Below are 12810 nucleotides of genomic sequence, written 5' to 3' on the forward strand. Positions count from 1 at the left end.
TATCAAAGCGAGAACGCGACGCGCGCGACCAGCGTACTCTCTGTGTCGTATCGATCGGTTGTCTCGCGATCAACGAACCAAACCGGAGCCACGAGATGAGCGTGCGTAAACCGAGAAGGGACTCGGACGTCCTGTTGGCGAAGTTCGGTCACAAGGAGTTCCTCTTCAAGTTCCTCGTGATCGGTGATTATGGCGTCGGTGGGTTTCGCGTATCAAGCTTATTATAGTTATCGTTACACGAGCCTTTGCGTATTTATATTTATATTTCAATGACACACACACACACACACACACACACACACACACACATACACACACAGTCCACAGTTTGATTGGTGTCAAAATCGTAGAACTCTCGACAGGAACGAGACAGAGATTTCTTGTTTAAATATTGCAAAATATGAGAAAAATAGAAACAATTGGAATTATTTGACACCGTTCGTAGTTGACTTTTCTTCGTTCAAACGCGATGATTTTGAATTGAACAATCTCTGTTTTGTTATTTTAAAATTGGTCTTCCATAGACGGCCATGTTTGTTTTTCAAGCACGGTAATCTATTTGGTTCTTTGGTGCCTCAGATTTTGAGAAATTCTGAGTTCTGTGACACTTGTAGAGGTCTCTCATTTTGCGTACGATGTGTGATTAATCACTATAAAAATATTAATAGCGGTTCGACGTATTTTCAATCTATCATTAAGATACGTTGTCGACGCGAGTAAATCAATGAGGTTGCCCTTGATTTTATGTTTTCTTCTTTCTCGAGCGTATTTCTAGCATTCAGTAATTACATGATTCATCGATAAGCTTGAATTAATTAATTATGTACGAATTCTTTGTCTCGCTTAAAGCTGCTATTGATAGAAAATTATTGTTTCGAATAATTACAAAACAGTTTGAATACGATGCAAATGGAAATATTGCGTTTTTTTAATTCGTTTCAGGGAAAACTGCGCTCGTCAGGAGATACACGGAAGGTAACGAAAATTATATTTATTTATATTATACTAATACTGATGCGTTTACGCCTGAATGCATACAGGGACTATCAATTTAAAAACGAGGTTCTTCGAGGGAATTCATTTTTTAAATAATATGGCGGACGTAAACTTTTTTACCGATTGTATACATTTCCCACGATCCCTAAATAACTGTTTTATCTACTCTCGATATATTGCGTAAACAATCATCTCTCTACTTTTATTCTTGATCTCGTTTAATTAATCACTCGTGCAACCACGGTCTGACATACTCGATAATATATGGGAAGTTCAAAAGAATGTATCATTGTAGTATTCATCGGTAATACGAACAAAATTGCGATTATTCTTTGCAGGAAGGTTCACGTCAAATTACAAGATTACCATAGGGGCTGATTTCGCTATAAAAGCGCTCGATTGGGATCCTCACACTAAAATAAACTTGCAATTATGGTATTGTCGATGCGTTCATTCGCCTGAATGCTGCTCTGTGCGTTCACTCGACGCTTATATTTTGTATCAAACCATTAAATATAAAAATTAGTATCGTAGTTGTCTAGTGAAGTGCAGATCAGTTTCCAATATTAGCGTGCATCGACGTAACATATTGTTTTATATTTCGACTTTCGTTTTCAGGGACGTCGCCGGCCATGAGAGATTCGGATACATGACCAGAGTCTATTACAAATATGCGTGAGTATTTAAAAAAGGAAAATAAAAATAAGAAATAATTATTTAGAAAGTTTTTAGAACGCGTCTGTTACTTCCAAACGTATTTCATTATTTCAACTACAGAATTAATAAGTATTTTAAAAATGAAATAGTTGAAAATAGTATTTAAAAAAGCTCGAAATTTATAATTATCGAATTACTATAATTTCTCATCCTTTCTAGAGTGGCCGCAGCTTTGGTTTTCGACATTTCACGTGTAGCGACGTTCCAGTCGATTAAAAAATGGCTGTCCGATCTGAGGGAGAAGGTCACGCTACCGGATGGTAGAAATATACCCGTGGTTCTTTTAGCAAACAAGTGTGATATCCCTTGCCCTGTGGTCCCAGCCGAGCAAATCGCCAAATTTTGCAAAGAGAACGATATAGGTGCCTGGTACATAACTTCTGCGAAAGAAAATACGAATATCGGTGATTACAGTTCTTATCGAGTCGTAAAAATATACATCGTACGTCCGTTTTCTTAACTTGAGCTAAAATAAGGATTTTTAAAATGTTTTCCTCTCTATTTTCACAGACGTGGCGATGCGTTATTTAGTGGAGAACGTACTGAAATCGAAAATCGAAGGCGGAGTGCGCGATTCCGTCAGACTGCGAGACAGGCCTCCGATTCGAGAGAAGAACGGATGTTGCAAGTCATGATCAACGCAGAAGACTCGGAGTCACTTATGGTACCATCACGATCGCCCCGAAACAATTATTTTCTTTTATAAAAAAATCCAATCGAAGAATTAAACAATTTTATACGAGAACGATTACACGCCGCTGCTTCGTAAACGCGTAATAGAATGTATTTTTACTGTAAATTCGATAAGCTGAAAATATTTATTTCGAAACAGAAAAGTCAGGCGACTCGAATGGTCTTGGAAGTGGTCAATTAGCCTGTCTGGGAATTTTTGTCGCCTGCATTTTTGATCTTATCGACAACGATTTCTAAAAATAGAATTGAAAATTGTCTAGAAATTTTGAAAATACAGCGGCCTGAGCGAGTCAGGTTTTTGATAACAGTATTTGAGAGACATAAAACAATGAAATATACAATAAATCAGTTTTTTTAACGACCCAACTAAAACGAAAGATGTATGTATTTAACGAGATACATATGTACTTACTTGGGGTCAAAATAAAAGGTAAAAGATGTACGATAAAAGGAATATTTAATTTGTACTTCTTCGGTAACCTCTTTACATGGCTCTCGTTATTTGGATTACGTGAAGAGAACGGCGAATAAATATGATTTTGTAATATTAAACTAACGAACGCAATAGAAATTTATTATTAGATTTACTTTGTTTTTACATTATACCGATGGAGACTGATGTGCGCGTTTTATTTACAAATATACTCGTGCGCAACCTTTGGCAGAAGTTCGACACTTGCTTCCGAGCATCTCGAAGATTAAATACACGTTTATTTTTTTAATCTATTTTCTCTTTACCACATTTTTACTAACGTTTCTGTTGGTCAGTCGACAAATAATTTACTTTCTATCATACAATACTAAAAATTGCTTTGGTTACACTATTACCTCGCTCATTGACCGAACATTTCCCTCGATAATTTAATCCAAGTCGTGGTACTATTGGTAGCCGAAGAAAATAGTCCCAAAAGGAACGCGAATCCTATTTGTCAGATTCTTACCCCCTCCACACAGTGCATGCAACTGATGGATCTTTCTAGTTTTTATGTTTTCTTAAATACTCTTGTGTTACACTTCAAGACAGTATTTTTCAACTTCTAAAAATTCTCTAACTTCCCTCTGTAATTGAATAACGACTCGCGATCAGTTAAAGAGGTAATACTGTATCGAACTCCAATTACATTACAGCCCTGCTGTATCTTTCAGAGTTAACAACCAGAAATTTAGATTCCTTTGTAAACTAACTTCAGTTCACGTTGCAAAAGCCAATTTACAAACGATTCTAAAATCTTTATTCGTCACTCTGAGATAAAATTTGTCCAACTTTCGTTTACACTCTCTTTAACTCTTCTCTGTACTTCCTTAATCCTCCGAGCGATCTCCTCGATTCTTCTTCTTTCGTCAACAACTCCTGTTTTCCGCTTCGTTGATCGTCCCTAATCGCTATTATTTTCGTCTTGCAGTATATTTCAAATAGAAAATATACGTTTCGTTCCATATGCTCGGAGGATTAACCGCATTATCGCCTGCTGATTCTTCCCGTTCTCGATCCCCAAATTTAAGGATCGTCGTCGAACCGAGAATTCCTCACCGGATTCATGGCAATGGAGACCGTCGACACCATCGTCTTGCTGAAGTCCTTCGAATAGTCTGTAAAAGAAATCGCGCGGATGGAAATCGATTCGTAATACCGGTTCTCCTTCGAACGCGTGCTTGAACAATCGATGGAACGCATAGCAGTAAGCAGGAAACTGTTAATGAGGAAAACCGACGAAGCGGGTGACTCATGTCCATGGTTAGCTTCGAGTATGTTTCTCTTCTCCTTGGACGAAAGAATTTAGTTTTTAACGCTATAGCTGGGTATTGCGTTCCCTACAAACCTTTATCAACGATTTATTAAGCTGTTGTATACGAAATTTCACTATTTAGTGATTAAAAGGCACCACAAAATTGTGAACGAATTTGAATCTTGAAATTGATACAAACGAGATTGATATAAGATCTGGAGAAGATTTGGTCTATGAAATTAATAAATGTAATTAGTGACAGTTTTAAGTAGACACATATACACACATGGACTTGAGAGTGAGGATCACTGATCTCTGTATACTAAATGCCCAGAGTTGTACAATTGTTATATTCGTTCTTAACTTCGCTATTATTTGTAAAAGCTGTTTAGTAAGTCCTGTTAGAGACTTGGGTTTGAGATACGATCGCTTACTGCACTATTTTGGAGAAACAGCTGCGAGCAATAGCCATGAATTTAATTAGCGAGGGACCAAGGCCCTAAAAATGGCCCATTGTCGACAACTTTCGTCGTTTCTGGCTAACACGTGCATTTCTAGTGTCCTACTACCTCATTTGCAATAGCAATTGACGTAGCATGTGTCGTCGAGGGACACTGGTAATCGTTTCCAAATGTACAACTCTGGGGGGCCCAATGCCCCGCGTTTCAAGGCCCCATAAGCTAGTATAATTTTCTCAAATTACTAATAAAAATGTCAAAACTGTGTAATTTTTACTTTTTGGTAATCGTTTTCAAATGTACAACTCTGGGGGGAGGAGGGCAATGCCCCGCGTTTCAAGGTCCTATAAGCTAATACAATTTTTTTTAAACTTTTAATAAGAATTTCAAAGCTGTGTTATTTGTTTCAATTTCGAGGTTTCGATCAGCGGCGGGGAAAGGGTACGCGACATGCCCGGTGGAAGAGCAATTTGCAATCTTAGAAAGCAGAGGAATTTGTGCCCTTGACTTACGAAGTGAGCGAAGTGTGGTCGCTTAGCTCGCGTTCGGTCAGAGCTTGGTGAGCGTTACCACGCGACGGTGCTCGAAGTTACCTTGGCCGTAGTCCTGCTGATGGTGACCTGGGGCGCTGCTCCCGTAGGGCGTCAGACTCGCCCTTATCCGCGAACAGCCTATCACGCCCGCGTACGCCTGCCTGTACTGCTTGTTCATGATCACGTATATTATCGGATTCACACAGGAGGCAAAGTACAGGAGGAGGTAGCCCAATACGTGAAATTCTAAAAACACACAAACAACACAGACTTTCAATTTTCGATAAATTTTGCGTCATAATGGGGGTGGTATTCTTTAACGTCAAATCAGAGACGAGGTATACGAGTAAACCTTACATCTAGGGAGTTAAGGAACAACTTTCCGAACATTCTTCAATCCGTTCAGGAGTTATGATTTTTTAAATATAAACATTTCTGGCCCCACATTATATTTTCGGTAAACAATTTTCTTCTCGAAAATGCGTAGGAATTCGGGGATATGTCTATTCGCCAAAAATGATTATAATTGACCCCCGCAATCGAAAATAATTTTTTTAGAACGATTTGAAATTTTTCAATTTTGTCGACTTTCTGCACCTATTGAATTTTTTTCTCGAAACTGCGTAGGAATTCGAGAGTGTGTGTATTTACCAAAAATGATTGTAATCGACCCCCGCAACTAAAAATAATTTTTTCAGAACGATTGGAAATTTTTGAATTTTGTCGAAAAATTTGCAAATACCTGGATACCGAACTTCAACGTCGGCAACTTTCACGATAGTAATTGGAAGGTAACAAGCGACGAAACTGAGAAATATAGCGAGCACCATCTTCGTTATTCGCCATTCACTGCGTCTCTGTTTGATCTCCCTGGTGTCCCTTCCGGGCGTGTGGGGCGACTTTATCGCGGGCGTCGCGTGTTTTCTCATCCTCGACTCGGAGCTGCGAATCGCAGAGCGTACACTTTTGCTACCCCGAAAATTAAATAAAACATTTGTACCTGTGCACGACCCAAAATATCTTCGTGTAACATCCGACGATTACCAAGCAGGGTATCACGAAACCCATGACGAAGAGGAACGTCTTCGACGTGCTGCCTCTGCTATCCTTCACGATAGAGCAGGTTTCCAAATTTTTGTCGTAGTCGAATCTGCCTGAGGTTAAAAAAGAAGCGAGTGTGATAAAATTATTAAAAACTATTAATAATTTGATGCAAAGCTTTTTAAATACACTGCATCTTACCCCAAATTCCTAACAGGGTGGGCACTTGCATTCCATACGAGAACAACCAACAAAAGAGAATCATAAAAGCGATCCAATACTTCTTGTACACCTTGCTGTACAAGCCATGGTGGGCTATCATGATGTATCTGAAATATTCCGGATAATTTGTAATATTTCGAAATGTTCGTTCGTGGCTGCTATTTAGTAATTAATTACCTATTTATTGTTATAACTGCGACGGAGAGGAGACTGACGCCGACGTTTCCGTACCTCAGGAATGGCACGAGGACGCAGAGAAACCGCACTTCCGCCCAACTCGCGTTTACGAACCTGATGGAATCGAAAGGCAGCACCAGGAAACAGAACACGAAGTCTGCCACGCACAGGCTGCAATAATTTCGAACAAAAATATTTTTAATCCCTCCTTACATTTTCCCTCGAATGTCTCTGGATGTAATTCAAGTTTGACAATAAAAGTCTACGACAAATTTCATTTTGCCGTTGAAAAGACTGGACTAATTTTGTTGATTAAAAAGTCAGATTTTCATTATAGATTCTTGCAATAACGATACCTTATAATAAAAGCTGCAGCAACGTTGCGAACTTTTGGATATTTGCATAGCGCGATGATCGTCAACAGATTGCCGATTAGACCAACGATCATTATTAGAAAAGCGACAACAGCTGCAAACGTTCTCAGCGGCGTCGGGAATCTGTACAGACAAATCCCATAATCTTAAACCTCATCTTCGATATACTTTAAAGAGATTTTCTAAGATAGAAATGCAGAATTATTCGAAAATGGTCCAACGAGATCGTTTCAAAGATGGCGGACGATAGTGGAAAAGAACTTAAAGTGATTTCATTGGTTGCAACCTTTTTTTTTTATTATCTTTGAACGAAATCAATTGCAAATCCCATTTTGATAAAATTGTTCACGATAAGCTTAATTTTTATAGTAATTTCTAGTCACCTCGATAGCTCCCCATCGATTATAGCGCCTTCGGTATTGTTGTAAGAAACACGCAGCAACCACGTGGCCAAATTGTCCATTTCGACGATTAGTTTCTGTTCCGTTTCGAGTGATTCATTCGATTTCGATCCACCTTCGAGGCCTGGAAATAGATCAACAAATAGATACAAATTGTACACGCGTCTACGGTTCGAACCGTGACTTCGACAAAAAATTATTTCAAATACGATGATCTACGGTCTGCTGTCGTCGTTCTGAAAGCAATTTCATTTCTTTGACACGCAATGCTGATTCTTTGGATGCAAAAAAACTGTGCACGTTCACGTTTTGACATTGTCATCGTTGTTCAATTATTTTTTTTCGAACAAGTTTCTCGAAAGAGGCGATACTTCTAAGTGAATTGTACTTTCAGACATAGAATTATTATTTTTATTTCTGATAACAGCACCGGAAGTATTAATAAAAATAATTGCGTATAAATAATTTTTATATATTGAAAAGGATGTAAATTAGAAGTTGAATCATTTATATGAAATGAACTATGTTTGCTTGAATTGTAACAATTCAACAAAGGTTAGGAGGGCATCAATCATCGAAAGTGACTCGAGGGAATTCATTATTATTTATGGGGTCGTCGGAAGGGTACTTTTATTCAACGGAAGTAGGTCATCCCGGAGTTTTTACAAAGGACAATGTAAGATGTTTGCGAGAACATCACCACTGACAAATTTTTCAAGACTCGACAACTTCGAAATTATGAACTATTCCACCGAGTTAAACTTTATTGCGTGGGAGAATGCTATGAAATATTGGAGTATCGTTAAATCGCGTTTATCGGAGACTTCAGGCGTGACTATTTCTAAACATAAGGTAAAATTAATAGTCGATTCAAGCTATTAATTCCAGTCTAAATATATCCCGAACGTTTTCGACCTTCATTTTTTTGGGTCATCTTCGGTGGCATAAAAAATGATCTAAATTTATTTAAAACAGGAACAAGTGGTCACGTAGCAGAACAAATTATAACATCAGGCATTTTACCTTTACGAACATTGTTATACTTTATTGTAAAAGAAATTATGGAAATAAGAGACATTGCCAAGGCTTGTGTTTTGCACAAATACACAGCTGACTATTTAATTTTTTCTTGTCTCGAATTCATAGTTGTTCGAATATCATCGGTATTCAGTGAAAGGATAAATGGTAGATGAAAATTGAAAAGTACAAGCAAATAATAGCGACGTCATCGATAGAGAAACTATACGTGAATTTCAGCTTCTGTTGGATTTGGTAAACTAGGGTCAAGCTGCAGTGCATTAACCTCGATTGAGCTTAATTAAGAGAAATTAACGGACACCCAGTACTAGGCGTCCCCTCGCGACAAAAAACTCGTCAAAACTTATGGAAGACATGGGAACCAGTGGGTGATGTCCTCCAGTTCCTCTATCGTTTCTTTCGACAGTAAACTCTTGGTTATCTCTTTGGACGTGCCTCGTGAGATCAATCCTCCGTTCCCAGCTCGAAGCAAAGTGCATTTATAACATTACAGAATAAATTACACTCGACTAATAAGTTTTTAAAAAATATCTTCGGTCGTATCATTGCAATGTGGATCGAAGTAGCATCGTGTTCCATAATGGCGTCGCTAAACGAACCGAAAAAAGGCTTAATTGGCTAACTGGATCACTTACAGCTGGATGAATACCGAATAACGACGGCCCACGATCGCATTAACGCCACCTAAGCCGCGAAGGGTGAATTTAATCGTGTTCTAGTAGCAACGAAATGAATTAACGTTGAAAAGAGTGGTACAAGTTGTATCGTTTCAAATTAAAATAAATTGTCTGCAAACCTGTAAATTAAAGAATATAGTGGATATTAAGTTTCAGATCAAACAGAAATATATTTCTTCCATACTTCTAGTACACTAATTAAACTTCAAAATCAAGAAAAGCTCAGGGGGGAGGGGGGGTGAAAAATCGATATTTCAAGGATCCAAGATTCCCAGAAAAGTTACAAATACAATACAAATATTAAACTTTCTATAATTATTCAACCCATCAAAGCAAATGATTTCGTATAGGGTTGCATCTCCTATAGCCATAATTTTTATTATAGTTAGTCACTATAGCGAAGTAAAGTACTCGGGAAGAAAGAAATTCTTGCGAAACGTTTCTTTGTTCTTCCTCGTGTTTCAGCGATACATTTCGACGCGTAAGAAAAAAGAGAAGACAAAAACATGGCGGACACGCGCGTGTGTCGTGTTCCGTAGAATCTTTCGCGATCGACTGACGTCACCGAATGATTTCTGAGTTAATCACGCGGCGAATGGCAATGAATGAGTCAAGTTGACTCACGGTGAAAGTATACTAAGCAGCGCGCGGCGAGACGATCATGGAAATCGGTTGTTCGTCGCGTTTTGTTGAAACCTCCATTCATGGATACGAGATCGACGAGCAGAAAACACGGAAAGAAAAAGAAAATAGAAAATTTGAACAATAGAAAAGACGGGAAAATCTTTGACCATGTAACAGTAAATAACGATAGTATTGGCGAGGATCAACGCGAACGGAATAATGACGGCGATACGAATTGTATTCTTAGCTGTTAATGCTATCCGAGCGCCATCGAAGAATGTGCACTGAATTTACAGTCGCTCGTATTTCTTGAGTGACACGTGGACGATGTATGCACGTGCATCGAGTTCAGAGAAAGCACACCTACACGAACGAAGACCGGGTAAACAGTGTTTCTGGGCCGATATGGAATCGCAACAGTGCAAATGTTCCTTCGAACAACGGTGCTTGTTATTTAATTAGTCGCGAGGAGGAATATGGTTCAAGTCGACAGGTGCTAGATATTGTTTTAAAAAAGGCAATTGCGTCAAAGATTCGCGTAGGAAGATTTAATGGCGGAGATTCTGACCCCGGAAGATCAAAAATCCACCGATCGACAATTTTCTTTCGTAATTGTGATTACAAAATTGTTACTTGAGAGTGTACGAATACAGAAAAGTCCCCTAATTTACAACGTTAACGAGTCGCGATATTAAACTACGAAGACGACGATGACACTGGACAACGAAGGGTTAACGTATGAGACAATAAAAGCATGGGTTCGAAAATTGGAACAGACGCTCGTTGCAACCGTAGATTCATGCTAGTTTACGAGAATTCTAGATTGCTTTTAATTAGTCGCCACTTGTTGGCGAACAGGGTGTCGGCTAAAAATTTTCGCGTCGATATGACTATTAATGGCGGAAAAGTTTTGAACAATAACACGAATATACGTGTATCTATTGACTCGTCTGTCTCCCCGTTGCTATGAATATTTCACGTATAAGCAGACTTATGCAAATGGGGGGACGGATGAAGAGAATAAATTAGGAGGAATCGACTTATATCGAGATATTGAAACTTTGTCGATATATCGATGCTTGCACATAACGTATGGGAATAATAACATAGATCGAGAAATTAAAATTCAAGTAATTTGTCTTGGTTACAGCCCCTATAGCCATCTTTCTGTACAGTAATTAAATTTCAAAATCAAGAAAAGCTCAACAGAGGGGGGTTAACAAAAAATCAATATTTCAGGGATCTAAGAATCCCAAAAAATAAATATTAAACTTTTTATTAAAAGTATTAGCGATAGGGTACCGATAACCATGTTTTCGAGATCTCTGGTTCGAGGACCGCCCACAACACCACGTGTTACAAGAGACTATGGACGCCTGCACTTACCGAACCGCTGCAGCGCTGGGAGAGGAACAGAGAGCGACAGGTATAAAGAAGAGCAAAGAAAAGAAGGGAAAAATACATAGACGTCATTCGTGTTGCGTATTGTAGGAGCCTTTTTTTGTCTTTAAAACGTTCGTTGTCGCACGAAACACATACTCGCGTTTTTTGCCTCGATCTTGGCATTGGTCCTCGAAACGGCGCATATGCCCGCTACCAATTGCAGTTAGGCTCGTCGAAGCATGACGACTATCAAGGTCCTCGAATATTCTCGAGACATACGAAAATTGTTATTAATATTTCACCCTCGAATGTCAAAGCGGTTCTAATTTTCAATCTATTACGAAGATATTTGTAAACTATAATAGAAACCTGCTTGCGTTGCTCGATATTTGATAGTAATTTTGTGACAATAACATGATTTATTTAAAATGTAATAATACAATAAGAAGCAAATTGTTATTGAACGCATCCAAACATAATATGGTTTTGTAAACGAGAATTCTCATTGCATTCTTCTATGACGTTGAAAGCGACGTCAAAGTTTTTTTAAATGTATATTGCGAATATCAACATTGCGTGACCCTCTTCAAAATAATATCGAACGCGTGTCAAAGCTACTGTTTTCATCGTTCACAATTTCACTATTACAGACATTAATATCGATTCACGCAATGAAGGGATTATTTTAAAAATAGTAGACCGCAGAAAACATGCAATAACACACTGAATAACGATCAAACACGCGAGAAAAAGCCTTAAAATTTACAACTACACAATAATTCTTTGTTCAAAGGATCGTCTAAGATCGACGTCCTCGAATCATCGCTTCCTCAAATAAACATTACCGCTCGAGCGACCGCGAAGGCGCGCGTTCGAACGGAAAACGAAAGCCCGCAGGAAGATAAATGTACCGTCGACGGAATAACGAACCGTACGAATTCCGATTCTGACTCACCGCATTAATTCTTTTCACGAATCATCCGTCATAGCGATTCGTGGACGGCGGAACATCCGTGTGCCACCTCGACTCGCGGATGACGCGTCGAAAAAAAAGAAAAACGAAAGTGGCGAGTCCCGCGAACGATTCACCGACGATTATCGACCACGTGCGAGACGAGACTCTCGCGCTTCGATACTATCGAACGCGACCACTTTTGCTTCTACGTTTGCCGCGCACGCGTTCGCGCACACGATGGCATATCGCTGTCGATACGCAAAACGTTTCGAGTAGATCGACGATCGATCGACTGTACTAAAATCGATTGTCGCGAGCGAGCAGCGACGTTAAGACGACCTATCCGTCACCGTCACCGCGGATGGACTGCTTGTCGCGCTAGATACGGGCCCCGGCGGTTCCATGAAGGGTGGGGGGAGCGGACTTAGGCGAACGCAAACGCAGGCGTGTGACAATTTGCGGGGTAAACGCACAGCGACTCGAATTAATATCTAGACAGTACCATTTTATTTTTTTAATGATAAAGGGAACATAGTAAATGGTACCATACAAGTTTTTTAAATGTTCCTTGATGTTTTCTTTTCGTATTGTACGAACGAAGAAATAGGGCGAGTTCTCTTTCTAAATTAAGCACACCAGTTATTCTATGTAATGTTCTATAGAAAATATTTTATTTTACTAAATCTATAAAGTAACTTTACGTATGGAGTTTGAGATCGAAAAATATGATTTGATCGTCGAATAAAATTAAACGTTCGTTGACACGAAACTTTCGTGGAAATTGTAGGTCCAAT

General features: G+C 38.9%; 2 protein-coding genes across 6 annotated transcripts; one reads left to right on the forward strand and one right to left on the reverse strand.

Moving 5' to 3' along the window:
• Window positions 1-14: 14 nt before the first annotated feature.
• LOC122402761 (ras-related protein Rab-38-like) lies at window positions 15-3665 on the forward strand. 4 transcript variants are annotated; one of them, XM_043405826.1, is made up of 6 exons: window positions 15-198; window positions 943-975; window positions 1335-1431; window positions 1615-1671; window positions 1873-2117; window positions 2224-3665. In XM_043405826.1, exons 1-6 carry the CDS (start codon window positions 96-98, stop codon window positions 2346-2348), a joined length of 660 nt encoding a protein of 219 aa, XP_043261761.1. In that variant the 5' UTR covers window positions 15-95; the 3' UTR covers window positions 2349-3665. The 4 variants fall into 4 exon arrangements, with proteins under 4 accessions (XP_043261761.1, XP_043261779.1, XP_043261769.1 ...); XM_043405844.1 differs by having other exon boundaries at window positions 1873-2075; XM_043405834.1 differs by having other exon boundaries at window positions 15-183.
• A 142-nt stretch (window positions 3666-3807) lies between these two features.
• LOC122402592 (G-protein coupled receptor moody) lies at window positions 3808-12355 on the reverse strand. 2 transcript variants are annotated; one of them, XM_043405520.1, is made up of 9 exons: window positions 12017-12355; window positions 7322-7463; window positions 6921-7061; window positions 6565-6735; window positions 6367-6494; window positions 6125-6278; window positions 5867-6066; window positions 5185-5370; window positions 3808-3996 (listed from the first exon to the last, which is right to left on the reverse strand). In XM_043405520.1, the coding sequence occupies exons 2-9, from the start codon at window positions 7399-7401 to the stop codon at window positions 3905-3907; spliced, it is 1152 nt and encodes a 383-aa protein (XP_043261455.1). In that variant the 5' UTR covers window positions 7402-7463; window positions 12017-12355; the 3' UTR covers window positions 3808-3904. The 2 variants fall into 2 exon arrangements, with proteins under 2 accessions (XP_043261455.1, XP_043261458.1); XM_043405523.1 differs by having other exon boundaries at window positions 5104-5370.
• Between the last annotated feature and the right edge of the window lie 455 nt (window positions 12356-12810).

Source organism: Colletes gigas, unplaced genomic scaffold, assembly GCF_013123115.1.
Source record: "Colletes gigas isolate AHSC1104 unplaced genomic scaffold, ASM1312311v1 Colletes_gigas_Sc00002, whole genome shotgun sequence".
In the NCBI taxonomy this organism is placed as follows: Eukaryota; Metazoa; Arthropoda; class Insecta; order Hymenoptera; family Colletidae; genus Colletes; species Colletes gigas.